Consider the following 25,756-nt stretch of genomic DNA (forward strand, 5'->3'; position numbering starts at 1 on the left):
ACATTTTTATGGGGATCTCCAGCTTCGTGTTTTTAATGGGGTCAGTGAAATGGCAGAATATAGCTCACCAATTGTTGCCAAATTTGCATTGTTACCAAAGACCTTCTAGGAAAGACTGCAGGGCTTCCTGGTCCTCATGTGAAGCCTGGATGCTTGAGTTAGGAGATTCAGAAATTGCCCTGAGGAGGGGTCTGATGTGACCGTTTCAAATGCTTCTTCGAGCAGCACAAATCTTTCCCTTGTACAGGGGATCATCTCAGGGGATGTTGAGGGGAATCTGTTTCATAGGTCCTGCAAAGAACTATGTGTTCTTATGTTCACCATTTTGTGGGTGATGGTCACTTTTTGTAAGACCATAGCCTTTAGGAGAAATCCTAACTGGTACTGAAACAACACTGGATTTGTAGGGACCGGAGACTAGCCAACATGATGGAATGTGCTTCTTCTAACAGTGAATCCACCAATGTTTCTGTAATGGTGACTGTGCAGGATCAGAGTGTAAACAAACCTCAGGACCTCCAGGAATGTTTATTGTATGTAGCTGAAGTCTTTGTCAGAGACAATAAATGTTTTGTAGATTTCTGTAGCCATTGTTGCACACGAGAAAACCAAAGGAAAGCAGTCCAGGGATGTGGCTCTTGTGACCTAGCCTGCATTCCTTTGGACTGGAATGGAAATGTCCTTTATTACTAGCCAACATTTGCTGTCACTGAGGCAAGACTGACCATTAGATGGTGGGGTCAACAGAAGGTGACCAAACCTATTTCCCAGAAAGAGTGGGGCATACAGATTTTTAAAAAAATATCCGGAGTTAAGCGTCTGGTGCTGCTGCTGCTGTTTCCATAGTTGGAATTGTCGTGATCCTTTCCAGCAGAGCACTCACTGTCTACACCAAGGTTCTCACGGGAACGTCATTGTCTGCCTCATCTCCAGTGGGTTCCCCAGGGGTGGGTTTTCTCTCAGCCACAGCTGCCTTGTGTCCAAAGGCCCCTCTTCTCCCCCTTTGCACCCAGCACAGAGCTCAGGCATCCAGTATCTGGAAGTGATGCTGGAGACCTGTGGGCTCCTTGTCTCACTGGGTAAGGGCTTATCTCTCCATACAGGGGATAGACAGCCACCTTGATTCTGCCCTCAGTCCAGGCCTGGCTGTTCAAGAAGTACAGTAGAGCTTACCTTTGCTCCTACCTGTCTGTCACCATGTTCTAGACCTCCCCCCACCCCCCCACCCCCCGTTCTCCTGTGTCTAAATCAGCTATTTGTGTGGAAACAGTCTTTGTAAACATAAATCTTTGCCTCGATGCCCAGCTTGAGGTTCTTCCAGATTTCACAGAAGTGGGGCTGACTGGCCCCATCTGGTTGATTCAAGTGTCCCCATGCCCCAGTTAGCAATGTTGTGGGTGACTGGCTGTTCTCAGAAGAGATGGTAAGTCAGGCACCTCCCCAAGGAATATATTTACCATCTATATCTCTCACATATTTTTCTCAACAACACAATCTGAGTAAAATGTTCCTGGAGGCTGCAGCATCCTCTCTTGCTTCTAAGGCCTGAGTCATGCTCATGCATTGTTTCAGATGAATTTAGAAGGCTCACAGACAGCGTCAGGTGGCATGCATGCACACCCTCAGAAAGCTGATCCTCTGCCTTTCTGTTGCCTTGTCTGGAGAAAGTCATGCTGACTCTAATGCTCCCCGCCTGTTACTGATTTCCCTTTTCAACAGTGGGAGCAGACCCTGTGAGCTCACTGGGACTTCAGATTTCATGGTACACTTCCATTTGGGGCAGGTCAAAGTGGTTTTCCTTATTAGTAGAGAGAGACCAGTGCTTTTTAAAATACAATCTACATAAGACGGGATGTGGATCAATTTAACGAGAATAAAATTAGTAATGATGGTTACAGTTAAGATCCTCTTTTTCCTTCAGCTCTCATAAATATAACAGTTTCCTTATAAATGTCTTTTAGAAAGAGGAACTTCTACTTGGCTTTCAGAGATTCTCTCATATATGCTGTTTCTTAAAATTAACCAGCCTGAAATAATCCTTATGCCAAACAGACGTTTTGGGGTGACAAATTTTGTTATTCTTAGAACTCCTAGGTTATCAACCTATATAGCACGTTACTGTACTGTAGGCAGCTGTGACACAGTGGTACACATTTGTGTAATGCATTGAGCTATGGCATTACAAGGACTACAATGTCACCAGGCGAAGGAATTTTTCTGCTCCTTTATACTCATGGAATCACAATCACATGTGCAGCCCATTGTTGATGGAAACGGTGTTATGCAGCACATGACTGTCTTGTGACTGATTACCCATGAATTTGTAGACAATTTCAGACACTGAAGTTCATTCAGCATGCTCCCAGGAGTAAAAATATTTCAGATGCTCCCAGTGCTTACAAATCCATATGCACACATTCCAGAGAGCCCTGCTCAATGCATCGCCTGGAAGCACAAGCTGATAAACATCGGCAGTTTAAATAGGTGAATGCTAAAAAGTTAGAGTCGGTTTTATCCATCTGTATATGTTCGATGAGCAGAGAAAAAAAAAAATACTCCAGATAGAGCTGTGGCAGGGAAGATGAATGTGAGATACTGCCAGTCTGAAGAAGACATGCAGATCTGGGTATTTGCCTGCAATTCCCACACAAAATACCTTCCTGTCTTTATAGTTAATTATTGTGTCCAAATCATTGAGCTGCATTTTTATTCACTTAGCACCTCTTACTTGATATGCTGACATTTATTCAGTTCCTCTTTGGAATCTGACACTGAGAACTGAATTTTTAAAAAAGATTTTATTTCAGATAATTTTTTAAAAAGATTGTATTTACAAGGGAGGGGAGAGAAAGAAACATTAATGTGTGAGAGATACATCTATTGGTTGCCTGACCCCTAACTGTGACCTGGCCTATAACTCAGTGACCTTTCCATTTACAGGCCAGGGCCCAGTCCATTGAGCCACACCAGCCAGGGCAAGAACTGAATTTTTAATAAGAATTCTGTTCAAACCACTGCATTAGGAAACTTCACTGAACTCAAGGATGGCTTCCAGCAGCATAAGGCCCAGTCCCTAGGATAATTCCAGCTCTACATTGACCTTGGCCTCAATTAAAATGCCAGAATGCAGAAGCTCGAGGCTGCCAGGAGAACTTAGTATTTGTTGTAGTTACTAACAAGGGCTTACATTTGTAAATATGTATGTTTTTTTCACCTCAGAAGTGTCTTAAGAACCTGAGTGCTACTCCTTTGAATGAAGTGTAATCAGGAAGGGTAAGGCCTCTGTCTCCCCCTCTCTGGGAGGATGGAATCCTAACTTCCATAATTACTACCTAGCAGACAGCTGACTAAAAGCATTTGCATTGACCAACTCTTTGTAACTTTGGGAAATAACAATGTGAAGTCGAGAATTAAGGTGTGGAGGTACAGGGAAGTAAGCAGTCAGTTAGCTAGGTGACCTAGGGCTTTCTAAAGCACTCCGGGGGTGGGCAGGCCTGCTTTCTCATCCAGTTGTTTTACCTAGTAGCTGTGTGACACAGCTGGCAATGTTTATTCCTGATGGATGTCTTTAAAATGGATGCCCTGGCTATCAAAAGCTTATTGTCAGGCCCTGTAGGGAGGAATGAATAGGCAGAGTTCAGAGAATTTTTATGCCAGTAACACACTGTGATATGAAGGTGCATACATGTCATTACATTGAGGACTTATAAGAACTTTAATACCATAATTTGTGGCCCAACATTTTTTTGTGCATTTTGCAGTTTAGCCTCTGAAGGAGTTTACAAAGCATGACTTTGCTCTTTGGGCTCCAAAATCTCCCATAGTGTGGCTGCTGTCGTATAAGTGCTACTTCTTGTGCTGTTGTCAAGCAACACTGTCTGTACTAAAACTGACCAAAACTCTTCATTCTGCAGACCTGAACTTGGACTAGGATGTTGATAGATGCCTAATCATATACAAGGGGGACCAAAGGAACTTGGAATTATCTTGTGGTGCGCGGGCCCGTTGTAGTACATCTTCCACCATTAGGTGAGTGTCCTAGGAACCTGTCTGTGTCAGTGTACCAGCTGGTATTGTGAGAAGCTGCATTTGGCTTCAGTGAATTTTTTTTTTTTTTTTTGGAAGACTTTCAGTGCATTTGCCCATATCATGATGGGTGATTTATGAGCGCACCTGCCTGCTGAGGGTTCAGTTTTTGACCAAAAACAGCATGACTCCCATGACGCACCTCCCTATTAACCTGATCTCACCCAGAGTGACATTTTTTTTTTCCGGATGAAAAAAACCTCTCAAAGGGAAACATTTTGCTGATGTGTAAGAGGTGAAACGAAAACAGCAGGAGCACTAAAAGGCATCAGAATCAATAAGTTCAAAAATTGTTTTAAGCAATGGAAAAAAAAGCCTCAATTGTTGTACTGCATCAAATGAAGAGTACTTTGAAGGGGACTGAAGTTTAAACATGCAAGAATAAACACACAATTTTTCATAAATATATTCTGGGGTCTTGGGGGTACCCTCTCATACTGCTCCCCTATCTCTTTTTAAAGATTTCATTTCTCTTCAGAGAAAGCAAGGGAGGGAGAGAAGCATCTATCGGCTGCCTCTCACACCCTCCACACCAGGGGACCTGGCCTGCAACCCAGGCCTAGTGCCTTGACCAGGAACCGAACCCAGGATGCTTTGGTTCGCAGGCCGGTGCTCAACCCACTGAGCCACACCAGCCCAGCCAGGGCTGCTTTTTGCTCTTGTCTCACACTTCACCTGCTAACAATTGGGTCACCTGAACACAAGGTCCAGTTGGCTCCACCAATCAGAACTGAATGATATGTTTGTGAACTTGTTCCCTAGAAACCTGTCTCTTTGATTGTCACCCCTTGCAACAAGCACCTTCAAAAACCCTGCTCCATTCTCCCTATTTGGAATATGTCTTTGGTTTATACTGAAGGCTGTGTTTCCTGATTTGCAAATCCTATCGGAATAAACTCCCTTTCAATTTCTCAGAACAGCCTTCTGGAAGTTTTGTTTACAATACATTGGTCCAAACAAGTAGAATGTACAAGAGTGAACTTTATGTAAACCAGTCTTTGAGCGATGATGCATCAGTGTAGATTTATAAATTGTAAAAAGTCTCAGGTTGGGGGGATATTGATATTGAGGGAGGCTATGCAGGTATCGGGGGCAGAGGTATAGGGAGAATCTCCACCTGCTGTTGAATTTTGCTGTGATCATAAAACTCAAAAAGTAGTCTATTAGAAGAATTGTATTAGTTACGTTGGTCTCTGGTTGAAATATATGTAAGATTAAAAGGAATTTGAATACATGTTAGCATATGTACTAAGAATTACTATACAGATAAAAGTGTTCATCAGTGGGTGGGACACAATCGCTAGGCCGCGACACAGGCAAGCGAGAGGTTTTCCTGTGGAACCAGAGGCAGAGCTCTAGTGTGTCCACCTGCTTCAGGGCAGCCTAATACTCTTCTCACGGCCCTACATGGCACCTTGTCTTCTTGACCAAACATAGCGACACAGTACTGAATAGTGCTTCAGGCTACATGCACTTGAAGAGCAGTAACATAATGTTGCCAGGTATGCGTGGACTTATATGTGCGAATGCGTATGGAACGGTACAGCCATTTACATAGATAAGGGAATGCCTCAGTTTTGCTTCCTGTAGTCTGAAGTAACGTCTCTTTTCTCGTTTTAACCACCAGTAAAGCCCCTCCATCTCCATCTGTTGAGGTCAAACTTGCTTCCCTCCTAATGCCCCGCATGCAATGCCGTGGTTGGACCCGGTGGAGAACATGCTTCCCGCCGCTTCTAGAGTTGCAGGGACTACGTTACCCAGAAGACCCCGCGCCGAAATACCCCAAAGAGGAACCATTGAGAGATCACGATCGGGGTGGGCCTTGCGGCCGCCTCGGTGGCTGCCATTCTTGCTGCTCTCTCTACCCTCGGCGAGACTGGGGTGGAGGTGACGGGATGCGTTAGGCGTTACTGGATCCCCAGTGGCCCGCGCCACGGCCGAGGCAGGCAGCGCCGTGCCTGGGGCTCCCCCTGCTCCTGCCGCTCCCTCCCGGATGGGCCGGAGGCCGGGGCCGCGCTGACGCGCCCGGCCGAGGGGCGTGCTGGTCCCCGGGGCCCTCACCTCACGGAACCCTCCGGTCCGGGCGCGGGGCCCGCCTGTCACGTCCTGCAGCCCGGGCCCGTGAGGGGGCTGAGGGGAGAGGAGGGTGGTGGCTCCTGAGGGGACAGCAAGTGCAGCGCGGAGGTGGGTCATGAGTATCACTCAGAGGCAGGACGGGACCCTCATCTGGGGCTTTCCCTGGCCGAGGGCTGCACCAGCGGGGGTCCCCAACTCCTGGGCGGAGGCTCGACTGTTGGGAATCCCGGGCGAGCGAAACCCGCCCCCGCCCCCTCCTCCCCGAACCCGGCTGCGGCGCCGAGAAGGCCGGGGGCCGCTGCCGTCAGAGGACCGGGGTCCTGCTGGCCGGTGGCTGCGCTGCTCCGCACTGCGGGGGCCGTGGGCCGCGGGCCGGGCGGAGCTGTGTGGCCAAAGGCGCTAGGAGGCGGCGTGTGCGCACGGGCAGCGCGGCTGCCGGTCCCGGTGCCTGGTGTGGGGACTGAAGGCGGGCGCCATGTGCCTCCGTTTCGGAGGCGTGATCGGGGAGGCTCAGTGGAACCGCCTGGTGGGAGGGATGCAGGCCAGATCCAAAGCTTAAACGGCACGTCTGTCCCACCCCCGCCCCCCGCCCCCCGCAACAGCCGCCGTCTGGGAGGTCCGAAGAGTCACTGGCCCCAGCCTTGGAGCCGCGAGGAGGATGGACAGACGGAAATGTGTGAGCTGGATAGGAGGCTCTGAGGCAGTTCGTGGTTTCGGTGCTAATCCCGACAGCTTGGTGTCACCTTTGACGAAGCGGCCTAGTACTCCACGTGGAAGGAATGGTGCCTCTTGATGAGGCAAGTAACACCTCCACCTCCACGTGATGCTGGAGAACTTTCAACTTATATCCTCCCTGTGCTGGGCCCACCCCACTGTCCTGAACTAGGCGTTGCGTCTCCCCGCGCCCCTTCGCTTAGGGTGCGCCCTAACATGTGCACTGCGGGCACTGCTGCTCCCTCCTCTAGCTCTCTGGGCTGTTGCTGTATTTTCAAAGCTGGTGTGTTTGCACCGCCCTCTTCCTTCTGCCGCCCCGATACATACCGCAGTAAACCCTCCTAGGGAAGGATTTGAGGTCAGTAGTCTTGCAACGAGCCCCATGGAGTATACCTTCGTTGCCCTCTCCCTGGCCAGATGAATGTGTCCAGCTCCATGGGCACGTCTCTGTAACAGGTTTTGCTCCCTTTCTTTAGCTGACATTTCCTAGGGCCTGCCTGTGCCAGGAATTGCAGACATTATTATGATAACTACTTACCTGGACCATGGGCTATTCTTCCTATGGTGTTTTTAGTAGTATTCCTATCTCTTTCCTCCCCCGACCACATGCCCAGCCTTTTTTGTTTGCTTTTTAGGGTTTCACACTCAGGTTTATTGAGGGAAGGGAGGGAAAGGGGTTAGAGGTAAGAGGGAAGCTCCCGGTCTACCTCGAGGGCCTGTTGGGAGTCTCCTTGCCTAGCTTTTTTGAGCTACAAAATTTTATCTTTAAAGAATATATTATGTAAATAATTTGAAATTGTTGCTGTCATCAGATTAACACATCACATCATAGTTGTCCTTTTGTGTGTGTGTGAGAAGACTTGAGATACTCTTCTCACAAATTTCAAGTGTACAATACAGTATTAACTATATTATCACCATGCTGTTCATTTGATTCTCTGAACTTATTCACCTTATAACTTTAAAGCATGTGCCCTTTGACCTAAATCACCCACACCCCAACTCCCCTGATACTCAGCTCTGTTATATGAACTCAACTTTTAAATTTTTGTAGATTTCACACATGAGTGAAACTTTACAGTGTTTGTCTTCTCAGGATTTATTTCACTTAACATATGCCCTCCATATTTATCCATGTTCTCACAAATGGCAGGATTTCTTTCTTTCTTCTTAAGACTAAGCAATGTTTTTCTGTATTTGTACTATACACACACAGCACATTTTAAAAAATACATCTGTTGACTAACATTTTTTCTGTATCTCGGCTACTGTGACTAATGCTGCAGTGAACATGAGGATGCCAATGTCTTCCACAGCCTGATTTCATTTTCTGAATGTTGAACAAGAAGTGGAATTGTCCTGGCTGGTGTGGCTCAGTGAATTGAGTGCTGGCCTGCAAACCAAAGGGTCGCTGGTTCAATTCCCAGGCAAGGCACATGCCTGGGCTATGAGCCAGGTTCCCAGTTGGGGGGGCGCATGAGAGGCAACCACACATTGATGTTTCTCTCCCTCTCCCCCTCCCTTTCCCTCTCTTTAAAAAAATAAATAAAACCTTTTTAAAAAAGTGGAATTGCTGAGTCACATAGTTCTATTTTGAATTTACTGAAGAACCTTCATACTGTTCTTCACATGGCTGTACCAGTTTATATTTCTGCCAGCACTGTACAAGGGCACTCTTTTCCTCATACCCTCCTCAACACTTATCCTTTGTCCTTTTAATAATATCATCTTACTCCTTTTAATATAGCTATCTCATCGTTTTATTTGCATTTCCCTGGTATAGTGAGGAAAAGTACTTTTTCATACATGACACATGTTGGCCATTTATATATCTTCTTTAGAAAAAAATGTCTCTCCAGGTCCTTTGCCAGTTTTTAGTAGGATTGTTCATTATCTATTGAGTCTTGAGCACCTTGTATACTATAGATATTAACTCCATATCAGATAAAAGGTTTCAAATATTTCCTCCCATTCTGTAGACTTTGTTTTCCTTTAGTTGATTATTCTTTGATGTGCAGAAGCTTTTGGTTTGGTGTAGATTGACTTGTTTGCTTTGCTTTCATTTGTGCATTTGGGATCATATCCAAAAATTCATTGCAAAGACTAATTTCAGGGACCTTTTTCCCTACGTTTTCTTCAAGGAGCTTTATATTTTTAGTTCTTCCATTTATGTCTTTTATGAATTCCAAGTTCATTTCTGTGAGTCAGTGGTCTAAGATAGGGGTCCAGTTTCACTGTTCTACATCTGCATATTCCATTTTCCCAGCACCATTTATTGATAACACTATTCTTTTCCCCATTACTGTGCTTAGGGCCTTTGTCAAAGATAGAATAACTGTATGTGTTTTTTTTTTCTTTGTTCTCTATTTTGTTCCACTGATCTATGTACCTATTTTTATCAAGTATCATAGTGTTTTGACTGTTATCACTTTGTAATATAGTTTGAAATCAAAGGTGTGAGACCTCCAGCTGTTTTTCTTGCTTAAGATTACTGTGGCTACTTGAGTTTTATGGTTCAATACAAATTCTAGGATTCTGTTTATATTTCTGAGAAAAAAAAAATACCATTGGTATTGCAATAGGGATTACCTCAAATCTGTAGATAGCTTTGGGTAGTATGGACATTTTAACAATACTAATTCCCCCAATTTGAGAATGCCGGATGTCTTTCCTTTTTGTGTGTGTCTTCACTTTCTTCCTTCAGTTTTATGGATTTCACTATCTAGACCTCTCATTGCCTTGGCTGAATTCCTGAGTATGGTATAGTTTTTGATGCTGTTGTAAATGAGACTGCTTTCTCAATTTCCCTGTCAAGGATTTTATTGTTAGTGTATAGAAATGGAACTGATATTTGTATGACTTTATGTCCTGTAACTTTACTGAATTCATTTATTAGTTCTAGTATGTTTTGGTGGGGTCTTTAGGATTTTCCATTATCTAAGACGTTTTCATCTGCAACAAGAATGTGATCTCTTATGATCCTTTCTGTCTTGCAGTATCCAGTATAATGTCTAATCTTTCATTTCTGGTTTTACTTATTTGTGTCTTACCTCTTTTATTTTTAATCTAACTACAGATTAGTCCATTGTATTTAACTTCAAAAAACTCTTAGTCTTAGTGATCATTCCTTTTCCCTTTCTAATGTCTCTTTCATGTATTTCTGCTCAAAAATGTATTTTCTTTCTTCTGGTAATTTTGGACTTAGTTTCATCCTTTGATAGTTTCTTGAGGTGGAAGGTTAAGTTGTTTGAGATTTATTTTTTCTTCCTTGAATGGATGAGTCCAAACATTGTCTGTGAATTCACAGATTAGTTCTTTTGCTTGATCAAGTCTGCTCTTAACGTGTCTTGCACTTTTTTCACTTCACTCACTGTATTCAACTCCAGATTTCCTTTTCTTTTTCCTGATTTCTGTCTCTTAAGTACTCATTTTTTTCCAGTATTATTTTCTTAATTTTGTTCTCCTTTGGGTTACCGAGTTTTCTCAACACAATTACTTAGAAATCATTGTATAGCAGTTCATAGATCTCCATTTCTTTGGAGTGAGTTTTTGTTTTTTTAAAAAAAGTTCTTTTGGCAGTATCAAGTTTACTTGTTTTTTTGTATATTGCTTTTAGGATGAATTGTAAATGGAATCCTTAGGAGAATTATAGTAACATGTCTCTGAAGAATGCAAGAATGAAAACTTTCCATTTTGTAGAAGAAAAGACACACAACATGTGAGTAAAAGAACATAAGTTAAAATAGCAAGTTCAGCAGAAATGTAAAGAATCTCAATCCATAAATGTTACCACGTATGGAAGCATTTATTTTTTTAAAGATTTTATTTACTTTTAGATAAGAGAGGGGAAGGGACGGAGAAATAGAGGTTGAGGAACATCAGTGTGTGCTTGCCTCTCGCATGCCCCCAAATGGGGACCTGGCCTGCAACCCAGGCATGTGCCCTGAGTGGGAATGGAACCAGTAACCTTACGGTTCGCAGGCTGGCACTCAATCCACTGAGCCACACCAGCCAGGGCTGAAAGCACATTTTATGCATTCATAGTATCTTAGTTAATATTATGCTTCTTTTTCTCTCAAAAGATTTCCAATGATTCTAAATCAGTATGTTTCCAGTGTGTCGTGTAGAAATCATAAGATGGCTTGTTCTAACAAACCATATTATAATCATCTCACTGTCTCCTGAGTATCTCCCTATTCCTTTTGTGCAGATTGAAATTTCTAGATAACCTTAGAGAATAAAGCACCACTGTCTTCAAGAATCTACTGTAGCCAATAAATTAATTTATATTTTATGCATCTCCACTGCAATACTTTTTACCTCCTAGGGACTGTAAGGACAATATGCACTCAAACTCAACAAAGTACATGAAGCAACTAATTTCAGGCTTTGGACAGTGGACAGCACAGGGCTATAACCTTGAAGGGACAGCAGATGAGGCTGCATCTTCTCATCCTGCCAAGGCATTCTCCAAACCTGCACAGGGACAGGGAATCAGAGAGCAGAGGGTGGAGGCAAAGAGCTCAGTGCCTGGGACTATGGAGGCCAACAGGAAATTCTGTAACTGTTTCCTCTGGGTGAGCCCTACTTGGGCAGGGGATGATTTGAAGCCTCAGCCTGCCTTCCAGACTGCTGCCACAGTGTTAAGAGACCCACACTCTCATATTAGAGGTCAGGTGTACCCAGGTGCCACAAGCCACTGAAATCACAGCTTTCTCCTCCTTGGTAGGCATCCTAATCACTGGTATCAGAGGCTGAGTCCCCTCTTCTCCTTCTAGAAGTTGACGCTCCACCTCTGGCACCAGAACTGTGCTGGCACCAAGTGTGAGGACAATCTCGAAGACCAGTCCACAGAACAGGACACAGCCCCGATGATATACCACTTTTTGCTGCCTCTAGGACTTCGTGTAGGGCAAGAAGACTAAACCTGACCCCAACCCCAATGAGAGAATGGATCTGGATCCCAAGGCTTAGGAGTGGTTCCTTATGCTTCAGACTTAACACCAACATTACCTAGTACTGGCTTTTGGTCCTGGGGAAACAAGGGCATGGGAGAACTGTCCTGGGAATATGCTTGGTACATAAAAAGTTTTCTGTTGCCATTAAGGAAGTATCTTGTACGAAACAGGAGAGATCAGTGAGTTTGACCTGGCTCTTTCCCCCTTGTAGCTAGAGAGGCACAAAGCATGAATTTTTTAAAAACAGGCAATGCTCTGGCTGGTGTGGCTCAGTGGATTGAGTGCCAGCCTTAGAACAGAAAGGTTGCTGGCTGGTTCAATTCCCAGTCAGGGCACATGCCTGGGTTGTGGGGCCAGGTCACCAGTTGGGGCCATGCAGGATGCAATGAACTGCACATTGATGTTTCTCTCCCTCTCTCTAAAAATAAATAAATAAAATTAAAACACCCCCCCTCAACCAAAATAGGCAACTTTAGGCCCCCTAAGTGTAGTTATAAGGAGGCATCAAGTAATGAAACCAGGAAGTAGGTTAGTATGTCCAAGATACATAGTTCAGTGCAAAAGAGAAAGTACAGATATGTATATAAAATATGACTATTTTTACTAACCCAGCAATTTTAAAGGAAAATGTCTGAACACAAAGACCCACATAAAAGAAATCATGCTACTCTCATACATACCTGAGGTATCATACCTGAGGTAATCATACCTGTCCCCTCCTCAAGGTAATCTCTGAGACTCCTGAAGCTCATAGAATCAAAATGAGGACCAGAAAGCCCTTCAGTCCTTCCTAGGCGGCTATGGACAGCCATGCAAATTTGGTCAAAACTGGCAAATTATTTTCATCCATCATACAGTTCCTCCACAAGCAGAGCAAATTTGAGAACTTTTAAAAGTTTTTCAACTCTTCACACTTGTAGAGCCCAAATCAGTTTCTAAACTACCCCCTACAGTAAGAAGGATAACCAAAATCAAAGTGGAATTAAAAGAGGGAGAGTATATCTTAAACTTTTATTTTAAATTATTTATTATTTATTTTTATAGATGAGAAAGGAGGGAGAAAGACAGAGAAATATCAATGTGAGAGAGAAATATTGATCAGTTGCCTCCCACACACTGGGCTAAACACACAACCCAGGAATGTACCCTAATCAGCAATTGAGCTGGTGACCTTCCTCTTTGAGGGACCATGCCTGGCCAAATGAGCCACACCAATAAGGGCGATCCTAAGTATTCTTAACCATAAAAAAATGATAATAATAAGGTAACTTTATATGCTGATGAGTGTTCAATTAACTTCACTGTGGCAATAATTTCACCATATCTATAAAATCTGCACATTGTCCACTTTAATATATGTAAGTTTATATCTCAAAAAGCCTAGAAAAATGCAAAACAGATCTAAGCACTATACACTGTGCAGGAGTGTTAAAGAAAAGCCCATGGTTCAGGAAAGTAATGAACTTGACAACATCTGCCACTCCTGGCCCAGGCAGGCAGCAGGAAATGACACCTAGAAGAAGGATCTAACCCTGGGATACAGAAGTGATGTGGACCTGGACACATTCACACAGACATGGTTTCAATTCATTAAGCTTAATGCAATAGTACTGACCTTGAATCCTCCCTAAAAGGGATCAGTATTGGGGCTGCAGGGAGAGAAGAGGGCGGTGCAAACAAACCAGCCCCAGCAGTGCAGCAACTACCCGGAGAGGGGAACAGCCAGCAGTGCCTGTGACCACACCTGCGGACTGAGAAAGGTCTTGGGGTGAATGAAGTGGAGTCCAGCCCAAGTCACTGGTGAGGCTGTGGCTCTTACCCAGAGACGATATAAGTGAAAAGTTGTCCAGCATCACACGCAGGTACAGGCGTCTCTGGGCCTCATCAAGCAGCCTCCATTCCTCCAAGGAGAAGTGCACGGCCACGTCCTCAAACGTCACGCTGGCCTGTTACAATGGGGACAGGAAGAAACATGAACATTCTGACTCTGAGGGTCCACAACACACGTCCCCGCACATCCATCCCACTTCGTCCTCCTCCAAAGCTCCCCACCTCAGAGGAATTCCATAACCAGCTGCCACGGGTGCCCACCCTTTCCTCAGTGTCCCCTTTATTCCTTACGTTCAGCCCTCAGCCACATCAGGCAGGAACGCACAGAGATGTGATCCAGTTATGCTCCTGGCTTGTAGGGCCCCATCCACCCCGGAATTAATTCCCCCTGGGGTCTCCAGATTGTGACAAGGCACAGACAAAGGTGGGCTCAGGCTTCACCCTTCACCCCAATACAAGGGTCCTGGGGCCATAACTCACACTTTCTCTACACCCACATGTTCTGTAGGTTGTTCCTCTCACACCCTCGGTCCCGGGCAGAGCTCCCCCAGCCCCGCATTTGTGGAGGGGCTGCTCTGACAGCCTCCTCTGCGCAGCTGACTCTTGCTTGGCATTCTCCTCCCAGAAGCCCATGTGACCGTCAGACGCCCATGACCCCCTTCCACCCGTGTGCCTACTCAGCAGCCACAGCGGGCTTGCTCCACTGTTAACCCCAGCCCTGACGGTGTCCACGCCGGGCGCAGTGACACTCAGAGGTGACCCATCTGCCCCAGGCCTTACCCACCAGCAAGACCGAAACTACTCAGGCCCCATCAATGCACAGCACACAACTGGGGTGGGTCCTGCAGCAGCGAACAGGCAGGAGCTCTGCCCTCAGGGTCCTGTCACCTCAGTTCCTCCGCTGCCTCCAGGACCCTCCCGGCCACTCATCCCATCGGAGATTGTCACCGGCCTCAGTGACCAAGACCGCCTCTCTCCTCACCGGCATCTCCGTGCGCAGCGCCCTCATGAGGTGCCGAGCAAGGAAACCCTCCGCATCCCACACCCTGTTCTTTCTGACCAGGTAGCAGCACTCCCAGGAGGACTTGCATTCGGCCTCCTAACTGGGTGGGCTGCTGGACGAGATGGGCACCCCGCACCAGGGCTGCAGGGCTCAGTGGGGTGAGTGGGAGGTCCCCAGGGACGCGCACTGACCTCAGCTGTGCGACTGACAGTAGCCGCTGCTTCAACTCTGGGCAGAGTGGGAAGGATCCACAGGCGATGAGGCAGCCTTCACACCGGTCACCCAGGTGTCCTCTGGAAACCTCACACACGTGTGTGGGACAAGGACAACGACTCCTTCGCACTTTCTCCAGTTTGTCACCTCAAAACTGACATAAAATCCAAAGCCTTATTTGACACACAGCCGCAAGAATGACAGCCAGAAGAGTGACCCAGAAGTCCCATCCCTAAGTCAACCTCAAGGAAACACTTTCATCCTGGTCACTGGCTTAACTCCGCGCAGGAACTTCTGGGTAATGTAGTTCCTGGGACTCTAGAGGAGGCAACAGTTTTTCTCAATCACGGCCTACAAGAAATGTAGAGCAGTGATCCTGCCGAATACTGTATCTATCTCCACGGAGTCTTTGCCCATTGTTAATTGCAGCCAGACATAATTTCATGTTTCATGAAGCTCCATCTGCTCCCAGAAGACAAAAATATTTGAGATGCTCTCAAATCTTCGGATCTAAAAGGGCATATCTTTCAGTTACACACACAAAATAGTCCAGGCATAGCAGCATTGTTAATTGCTTCAAATGTGTGTAGTCTGAAGTGTATACTTGTATTTTGTTTTATTATGATTAGCTAAGAACAATAAAAATGACTCCATACTGAGCCATGGTTGGAAAGAGGTACATTCTGAACTGGATTAACAAGTAGTAGCAGTTGTGTACCAAAAAGGGGGTGGGCTTCCATGGAAAGTAGCCTCACAGGGTGATCTGATCAGAAATTCCTAACTAGGAAGGGCATGGTAGAGAGTCATGCCCAGGCCTATAACTTCTTTAGTGACTAGTTCTAAAGCAGCCTTGTCTTTTTTATGTGCATCTAGGTTAATACTCCTTTGGAATTCCAGAAGTAATAGCCTCCCATGGCAGCATGAACCCTCAAGGGAGCATACAGTTTTGTTAACTATCCTGTTTTCCACTTCCCACTCTGCTTTTGCTAAACTCCATGTACCCTCAATTTCGAATGCATAAAAGAATGTGGAAAACTTATTCTCAAGAGCATCTGAGATCTTGGTCTCAGGCATATGTCATAATTTTGGCATGCATAAACTCTTATAACAATTCTCTGCAGCTTCAGGTGTTTCTGGTGTTGACAAGTTCTACCTCTAGTTCCCATAGAAAAATTCTCTCTTCCCTATACAGCCAATGATTATGTCCTACCCATTTAGAAATGATTTTACCCACGTAAGATATATATATATTTAAAAACTTTTATTTCTTGAGGTAACTCCTAGGGGCTCTTGAGGTGGAGTAGGAATCTCCATTCTTATTTCCCTGTTCCTAGGAACCCTCGAGTTGGTCTGGGAGTTTTCTCTTACCTCTAACCTGTTTACCTCCCTTTTTTTCAATAAACATGGTGTAAAATCTTTAAAAAAATAAAATAAAAATAAAAGCTTTTCTTTCTTTTTAGAGAGAAGGGAAGAGAGAAACACCAATGTGAGATAGATCGGTTTCCTCCTGCATGCTGGGAACAAACCCATACCCTGGCATGTGCTCTGACCAGGAATCGAACTGGCGACCTTTCACTTTGCAGAACGACACCCAACCAACTTAGCCACACCAGTCAGGGCTACCCATGTAATATTTCTTACTTTATAATCAAAGACAATGTCTACCAGGGATTGGTGCCATGACCCTGCAGATACCAGTCTGGATGCTCAAGTCCCTTATATAAACTGGTATAAGATTTGCATATAGCCTACATGCATCCTCTTGTATACATTAACACATTTCTAGATTACTTGTAATACATAACACAAAATAAATTCTGTATTATTTTTTATATTGTAGTTTTAGAGAATAATGGCAAGAAAAATTGTTCATGTTCAGTACAGTCACAACCATATAACCAATATAGGCCTAACTATATAGTACATATGAGTAACAATATAACACTTATTTCCAAATATTTTCCACCCACGGTTAGTGTAATCCAAGGATGAGAAACCCATGGATACAGTGGGTCAACTAGACTCAATTTATTTATTTATTTATTTTAAATGAACAAACCTAGGCTACACAAAATAACCATGTCTGGGAGTTCTCAGGATCTGTGTACACTGATCCTACAGTCATGGTTGCAGAAACAATTGTGGATGCGTGGTTAGAAGAAGCATGTTCCATCTTGCTGGCTGCAGTCTCCTTCAATGCCTAATAAGCCACTATTTCTGCACTACCTATGGTTTTTCATGGACCTAGTCTTTCAACCACTGACCACAGCCCATTGAACTGAGGACATCAGGGCACATGACTTTCTGTAGGTCTGGGGCAGATAACTCCTTGACAGTGCTAACATAATCTGTGGTATCTGCTTGGGGGTAAAGGAAAAATCATGCTACTCTCCTATATAAGGATCTCATACCTGCCATCTCCTCAGGGTAATCTCTGAGATTCCTAAAACACATATAGAAATGAGAACGAGAAAGCCCTTCGCTCTTTTCTAGGAGGCTGTGGACAGCCATGCAAATTTGGTCAAAACTGGCCAGTTATTTTCTGCCATCATACAGTTTATCCACAAACAGAATGTCTGAGACCCCTAAAAAGTTCACCTCTTAACACTTGTAGAGCCCAAATCCGTTTATAAACTACCCTGTACAGTAAAAAGAACCACCAATTTTAAAGGAGAGCCCTGGCTTTGGAGCTCAATTGGTTAGAGCATCATCCTAATATGCCAAGGTTGTGGGTTCAAACCCATCAGGACACATAAATAATCAACAAATGAATGAATAAGTGAAACAACAAGTCAATATTTCTCTCTTCCCCTTTCTCTAAAAATCAATAAATTTAAAAATAAAGATTAATGTGGAATTAAAAGAGTAAGGCCTCAGTTATTGTACAAGCCAAAGCAATGCATGGCAGGCACTTCCTAGGTTTATGAATTGCTAGCTGGAAAACTCATCACAAGTATCACATGAGACCAATAAGTCCCTGGAACAAGTAGTCATTGTTCTGCAAAGTCCAAATTAGTCATAAAGGGAAAAAAGACATCTCAGTGCTCAGATTATTCCTACTTCAACATGTGTGAGAACAAGAGGTCAGCTTCCCTGAGCACATTAGGGTGTGGACTGTTGGAAAGTCTGTAAGCCTGTCCCATGGTAAAGATGAAAGGACTACAATCACAGAATCTAGTTGCACCATAAACCTAGAGTCCTGAGCAAGTAAGAAAGTACAATGTATTTATACACGCTTCTCACATGAATGGAACTTAAAAGGAATCTCCTCACTGTGCTGATTCAGATGTAACAGTTTAGATTGAGACAGGTGGTACCTCAGAGTTTCCTTCAGGACTGCTACACTGAACAAAAAAATTACATATTCTCAACACATTTAAGGCTTTTCTTTAGTGTGAACTCTCTGATGTTGAGAGAGGGTAGATTTTCGCATAAAAAATTTCCCACATTCATTGCACTCATAAGGCCTTTCTCCAGTGTGACCTCTCCGGTGTTGACTGAATTGGGAACTATCCCTAAATGACTTTCCACATTCACTGCACTCATAAGGCCTTTCTCCTGTGTGAACTCGCTGATGATAACGAAGTTTGGAACTACAAATAAAAGATTTTCCACATTCACCACACTCATAAGGCCTTTCTCCTGTGTGAACTCTCTGATGATAACGGAGGGTGGAACCAGAGGCAAAAGATTTTTCACACTGACTGCATTTGTAAGGCTTTGTTCCTGTATGAACTCTCTGATGATAAGACAGGGTGTCGCTACTGGCAAAAGATTTGCCACATTCACTGCACTCATAAGGCCTTTCTCCAGTGTGAACTCTCTGGTGTCTAACAAGTATTGAGCTACTGGTAAAAGATTTCCCACATTCAATGCACTGATATGGCTTTTCTCCCCTGTGAAGTCTCCGATGATAACCAAGGCCAGAGGTAGAGGTAAAAGATTTACCACATTCACTACACTTGTAAGACCTTTCTCTATTATGAATTTTCTGGTGTATTGAGAGGGAAGATTTGTGGCTAAAAGACTTCCCACATTCACTACACTCATAAGGCCTCTGTCCAGTGTGACCTCTCTGGTGTTTAGTAAATTGTGATCTATCCTTAAAGGTTTTTCCACATTCACTGCATTCATATGGTCTTTCTCCGGTATGTACTCTGTGATGATAACGGAGGCTTGAGCTAAAGGTAAAAGATTTCCCACATTCATTGCACTTATAAGGCCTTTCTCCTGTATGAACTCTCTGATGGTAATTCAGGGTGGAACTAGATGTAAAAGATTTCCCACATTCACTGCATTCATAAGGCCTTTTCCCCGCATGAGTTCTCAGATGATAACACAGAGTGGAGCTCGAAGTAAAGGATTTCCCACATTCACTGCACACATAGGGTTTTTCTCCTGTATGAACTCTCCGGTGTTGAATGAGTGTTGACTTATTGTTAAAAGATTTCCCACATTCACTACACTTGTAAGGTCTTTCTCCTGTGTGAACTCGCTGATGTAAAATGAGATTATTTCTTCGAATAAAGGATTTCCCACATACAGTGCACTCATAAGGCCTTTCTCCTGAATGAGTTTTCTGATGATACTGGAAGTCAGACCTAGAGATAAAAGATCTCCCACATTCAGTGCACTCATAAGGCCTTTCTCCTGTGTGAACACTCTGATGGTAACGAAGGGCAGAGCTAGTGGTAAAAGATCTTTCACATTCACTGCACTCATAAGGCCTTTCTCCAAGGTGGCCTCGCTCATGATACTGAAGTGTGGAGCTACAAGTAAAAGATTTGCCACATTTACTGCACACATAAGGCTTTTCTCCTGTGTGAATTCTCTGGTGTCGAACAAGTGTCCACCTATTGTTAAAGGATTTTCCACACTCAGTACAGTCATAAGGCCTTTCTCCAGTGTGAACTCTATGATGATAACGGAGGCTAGAGCTAAAGGTAAAACATTTTCCACATTCATTGCACTCATAAGGCCTATACCCTGAGTGAACTCTTAGGTGTATAAGAAGGTTATTTCTTCGGGTAAAGGACTTCCCACATTCCCTACATTCATAAGGCCTTTCTCCAGTGTGAACTCTCTGATGATAACGAAGAGCAGTACGAGTGATAAAAGATTTCCCACATTCACTGCACTCATGAGGTCTTTCTCCAGTGTGAACTCTCTGATGATAACGTAGGTCAGACCTAGAAATAAAAGATTTCCCACATTCACTGCACCCATAAGGCCTTTCTCCTGTGTGAGAGCTCTGATGATAATTGAGAGCAGCAACAGAGGTAAAAGATTTGGAACAGTCGTTACACTTATAAGGCTTTTCTCCAGTTTGAACTCTCTGATAAGGAATGAACACTGAGCTATGACTAAAAGATTGTGTACACTCACTACATACATAACTGTTTTCTTCACTGTGCTGTCCCCAGGGAGGAATGAGGAAAGTTTTGGGGCTTAAGGATTTTCCGCATTTGCTGCACTTGTACTGCCTTGCTCCTGTATGAAATTTTTCATGATGAGTGATGGTTGATCTTCCACCAGAGGATTTTCTACTTTTGCTACATATGCGAAAACTTTTCCCACTGTGGCCTCTGCAGTGCGTAACAAATGAGGATTTGTACCTGAATGTTTTTCCACATTCACTGCACACAAAACACTGTTTTCCAGTATGGACAGCCTGATCCTCAGCAAGTATGTGTTGGGGGTTAAAGGCTTTCTTGCCTGGCCCGGAAGTGTAATGATTTTTTCTGCTTTCTAATGTTGCTTCCCAATGGGTGCCTTTTTGTGGCTCCTTCACTTTATGGGTGTCCTGTTGCTGCTGATGTCCCAAGCTGGCCAGGAAGTCCTTCTCAGCTTCACCACAGGAAAAGGGTCTCTCTGAGACATGGATCCTGTAGCTCTTCACAAATGAGGCCCTGTCCACACGACTTCTGAAAGGTTTCTGTCCCATATGCTGGTGCTCCTGGTACGAGGGACACTTTGCACTGAAATGAAATCGTTTTGCACATGCCCCACACCTCAGTAGTGTTGTGCTGTGTTGTGTTCCGTGTTGCTCAACGAGGTTGAAAATGTCTCTCAAGACGGGCCCACAGCTCGCACAGGGGTGGCTCTTCTGGGAAGATGAAGCTGCCTTGGGATTCCTTGCCTGTGACATTCGTACAGAAACGTTCTGTTCAGTGGGTTTCTGCACATCCACTGCTCCACAGCAGCAACCTGAATGCAGAGAAATGCTGGTTGACTATAGAGAGTAGAGAACCTCATCACACATATTTATATGTCACATGTAAGTGAGAATACATGAAATGTTCTACAAAATGAGGAAGTTCAACTGAAGGACTGGATGACTGTTGTGTATTATTGGGCATCTAGAGTCATAAAATAATGCAAACACCATCAGGGGAAGGATATTTGGACCGGGTATGACACGACAAAGAGAGGCAGGGCCTACAATGCATTTCCTCTGGCAATAGCTTCCTGCATATCCTTCTCTGATGCTGACATGAGGTTGGGTAGAAGCATGCAAGCAAGCCCATTAACTATGCAACTGCAAGATATTAGCTGCTGTCCTATACCAATACATAGATTTATGAACGTCTCAGAGCACGAAATGTGAGGGCCAATGTTCAAGAGTACTATAGGAAGAAGGGTGAGAGAACGGGTGAAATGTGGGAATGGAGGTGCAACTATCCCTGGGCTGGAAATCACAGTGGAAGTGATGAGTAGTAGCACTGACAAGTCAGCAAAGTGTCGAATATGGAAAAAGTAGAAATGGTTGTGGTTGAAAAAAACTGATGTTCCTGATAGGATCTGAATGAGGTCCTGACTTCACAATCTCCACAGCTGTCACTCACCAGTACCACACCTCCTGTGAGCCCACTTTGCCATGGCTGAAGAGATATCAATCTTATAATACATGCAGAAAGAACTCTTCCCTTAAAGTCCTACCAGGGCAGCTACATAGAAAAAAAAATGACACAAGGAAAAACCAGGACAAGAAAATGGCCAGCACTGTCCCAGAGCAATGCAGCACATAATAGACCCAGAAAAAAGATCTAAGTGAGTCATGTCAGCATGATGGTGGAAGAAACCAGCCTTCATTACTAACAAAATATTAAGACAGCTATCCACAAATAAAATTGGTCTTCAGAGGACTAAAGAGTACAACTAAGTAAGATACTATAGTACCATGGCTGCTGTGGCTCAGTTGGTTGCATGTCATCCCACAAAACAAATAGTTGGAAGTTTGATTCCCAGTCAGGGCACGTGACTAAGTTGTGGGTTTGGTCCTCAGTTGGGTCGCGTTCTAAAGGTAACCAATTGATGTTTCTCTCATATCAATGTTTCTCTCCCTCTCTTTCTCCCTCCCTTCTTCTCTAAAAAAATATAAAATAAAGCTTAAAAAAAAAAGAATATCTACACAAAGAGTAACGTCAGCTTAGTGAAGACACTAGGAGAAGGATAAGAAATGAGAAAGGCAGGAGCCATGTGTACCAACTGAAGGGTCGATGTCATAGTATTTCCAATGTCCTGTTCTGTAGAAAACCCTAGGAACCTTTGCCACAGAGACCCTTGACAGCTCTTGCTACAGGTGAGGACCCCCACAGTATGCTCAGCAGAGGCCCCGTGACTGTCAGTATGGACCCAGCTGCCTGTTCCACAGAGGATACTAGCAGCTTCCACACTGAGGACACCAAGAGCCATCACCACAGGTGACCTACAGGACAATAGTAGGTGAGTTGTTCCCCCTCCTCCATTCTAGGACTAGGGCAGCCACACCTCACAATCCTCAGGGCCCAGAGCCACAACTGTTCCTGGAATGCCCATACTGGAGAACCTGATTCCATGACTGTCACATGAGTGCTCATGTCTCAGGCACTGAAGCCATGATCACTGTGGGGTACCCAGCTCCTCAGACACCAGAGACACTGTCTCTCTGTGTGTACTTGTGCACTGGTTACAGGCTCCAGCAATGATCAGTGTGTGACTGCATCTTACACAATGCCCCTGGGGGCAATTCAGTATATAAGATCCTAGACATGCTATTGCTCTATTCATACCCTAGAATCCAGATTCACATCTGCTCCATAGGTGCCTAAAATTAAAACACCAATTCCACCATTACTATGAGGATGCCCTGCACTTGGTGCCAAAATAGAGCACTCAGCCAAAACATTTTCCATGAGAGAACAAAATTGGGAAGTCCCCAGCAACCAAAGCCTGGGCTGTTGTTTCACTAATGTTGAACAGCGGCAGACACTAAGCTGTTGCGCCTTCTTGTACTGAGAACTGCAACAGCCTACCAAGTTCGCACAGTGACACCACACACAGGTGAAGATCTACCTTCCCAAAACCTTTCTATAAAGTCTGGAAGAAAATCTGCTCTGTGAAATGTACAGACACCTACATGAGGCTACCCCACTCTCCCCCCAAAAAAAGAAGGAAAGAAAGAAAAAAAACATGACACCCACCCACCCAAAGGAACACAATAATTTATCAATCATCCCAAAGAAATGCAGATATGTGAATGGTCAGAAAAGGACTTCAAAATAAGTAACTTAAACTCAGCAAGTTAACAGACAAGTGTGCGCACGTGTGCGCACACACACACAGAAAATTTAATGAAATAAAACAATATACAGATGAGATTTTCAGATGACAAGTAGAATATACAAAAAACAAACAGAAATCATGGTGCTGGAAAATAAATGAAATGAAAAAATATGCTATAGATAGCATCAACAGTTTACTTGATCAAAAAAGATTCTGAAACTGAAAGTAGGTCTTTTAATATCATCCAAAGGAAAAAATAATCAGAAGAACTAAAGAGAGCAAAGAGAGACTACATAAATTATGGGTTATCCTAAGACAACAATATTTGCATTATGGGCACCTGAGAAAGGCAAGAGAAAGGAAAGGTTACTTTTTTAAAAATAATGGCCCTGGCTGGTGTGTCTCAGTGAGCACCAGCCTGCAAACCCAAAGGTCAGTGGTTCAATTCCCAGTCAGGGCACATGCCTGGGTTGCAGGCCAGGTCCTTGATTGGGGGCATGAGAGAGGCAACTGATCAATATATCTTGGACAAGGAGGTTTCTCGCCCGCTTTCTCCCTCCCTTCCCCTCTCTCTAAAAATAAATAAATAACTTTTTACGAATTAAGCAAACAACCAAAATAGGAAGAGAATCATAGGTATGGGAATCATCTGGAGGGTTATCAGCAGGAGAGGGAAGGGGAGAAATGGGGAAAAGGTGCAGGGACTAAGAGACATAATTGGTAGGTACAAAATAGAGAGGAAAGTTAAGGATAATACAGGAAAGGGTGAAACCAAAGAACTTATATGCACAACCCATGGATTTGAACTAAGGGTTAGGGGGTGCTGCTGGAGGGAAGGAGGGTACTGGGCTAAGTGGAGCAAAGGAAAAAAAATTGGGAAAACTGTAACAGCATAATCAATAAAATATACTTTAAATAAATAAAAGATAAGTGAGTACTGAGGATGAAATTAAGAACATGGTGACTATAGTTAATGATGTTATATACTTTAAATTTAAGCATTCTTAGCATAAAAAAAATAGTCATGTAAATTTATGTTGATAGATGTTTAATTAACTTCACTGTGGCAATTATTTCATCATAGGTAAATTCATCATGTCGTACACTTTAATATACACAAGTTTATATCTTGACAAGGCTTAAAAAAAGGGGGGAAACAGACCTAAAGACTATACACTATGTAGGGGAATGTTTTAAGAAAAGCCCATGGTTCAGGTAAGTAATGACCCTACCAACACCTGCAATTCCTGACCCAGGCTGGCAGGAGGAAATGACACCTCAAAGAAGGAATCAAACCCTGGGATGCAGAAGTGCTACGGATCTGGACACATTCACGCAGACACTGAGAAGACAAGCATCATCAGAGAAGAGGGCGGTGCAAACAAACCGGCCCCAGCAGTGCAGCAACTACCCGGAGAGGGGAACAGCCAGCAGTGCCTGTGACCACACCTGCGGACTGAGAAAGGTCTTGGGGTGAATGAAGTAGAGTCCAGCCCAAGTCACTGGTGAGGCTGTGGCTCTTACCCAGAGACGATATAAGTGAAAAGTTGTCCAGCATCACACGCAGGTACAGGCGTCTCTGGGCCTCATCAAGCAGCCTCCATTCCTCCAAGGAGAAGTGCACGGCCACGTCCTCAAACGTCACGCTGGCCTGTTACAATGGGGACAGGAAGAAACACGAACATTCTGACTCTGAGTGTCCACAACACACGTCCCCACACATCCATCCCACCTCGTCCTCCTCCAAAGCTCCCCACCTCAGAGGAATTCCATAACCAGCTGCCACGGGTGCCCACCCTTTCCTCAGTGTCCCCTTTATTCCTTACGTTCAGCCCTCAGCCACATCAGGCAGGATGGCACACAGATGTGATCCAATTATGCTCCTGCCCTGTAGGGCCCCATCTGTCCTGGAATTAATCCCCTTGGGGTCTCCAGATTGTGACAAGACACAGACAAAGGTGGGCTCAGGCTTCACCCTTCACCCCAATACAAGGGCCCTGGGGCCATAACTCACACTTTCTCTACACCCACACGTTCTGTAGGTTGTTCCTCTCACACCCTCGGTCCCGGGCAGAGCTCCTCCAGCCCCGCATTTGTGGAGGGGCTGCTCTGACGGCCTCCTCTGCGCAGCGGACTCTTGCTTGGCATTCTCCTCCCAGAAGCCCATGTGACCGTCAGACGCCCACGACCCCCTTCCACCCGTGTGCCTACTCAGCAGCCACAGCGGGCTTGCTCCACTGTTAACCCCAGCCCTGACGGTGTCCACGCCGGGCGCAGCGACACTCAGAGGTGACCCATCTGCCCCAGGCCTTACCCACCAGCAAGACCGAAA

The 25,756-nt window shown here is 44.6% G+C and overlaps 2 protein-coding genes and 1 long non-coding RNA gene across 3 annotated transcripts in view; all 3 read right to left on the reverse strand.

Annotated features, from left to right (window-relative positions):
* Nucleotides 1-25,756, reverse strand: part of LOC149995687 (uncharacterized) — a 276,448-nt gene that overhangs the window by 155,413 nt on the left and 95,279 nt on the right. The gene's annotated exons all lie outside the window — the stretch shown is intronic.
* LOC149995696 (uncharacterized) lies at nucleotides 13,162-15,557 on the reverse strand. The gene is made up of 2 exons (XR_016507911.1): nucleotides 14,859-15,557; nucleotides 13,162-13,780 (listed from the first exon to the last, which is right to left on the reverse strand). It is a non-coding gene; the product is annotated as an uncharacterized LOC149995696 (long non-coding RNA).
* Nucleotides 18,093-25,086, reverse strand: LOC149995697 (uncharacterized). Its single transcript, XM_090261471.1, has 2 exons — nucleotides 24,949-25,086; nucleotides 18,093-21,087 (listed from the first exon to the last, which is right to left on the reverse strand). Exons 1-2 carry the CDS (start codon nucleotides 24,980-24,982, stop codon nucleotides 18,257-18,259), a joined length of 2,865 nt encoding a protein of 954 aa, XP_090117597.1. The 5' UTR covers nucleotides 24,983-25,086; the 3' UTR covers nucleotides 18,093-18,256.

This window comes from Furipterus horrens, unplaced genomic scaffold (assembly GCF_987537825.1).
Source record: "Furipterus horrens unplaced genomic scaffold, mFurHor1.1.pri manual_scaffold_13, whole genome shotgun sequence".
Lineage (NCBI taxonomy): Eukaryota > Metazoa > Chordata > Mammalia > Chiroptera > Furipteridae > Furipterus > Furipterus horrens.

Bases quoted from the DNA above. Each gene is read 5' to 3' on its own strand.
- LOC149995697 (XM_090261471.1), bottom strand. From the start codon at position 24,982: ATGCTGGACAACTTTTCACTTATATCGTCTCTGG. The intron at 21,088-24,948 runs GTAAGAGCCACA...CTCTGCATTCAG, and splicing joins TTCACTTATATCGTCTCTGG to GTTGCTGCTGTGGAGCAGTG.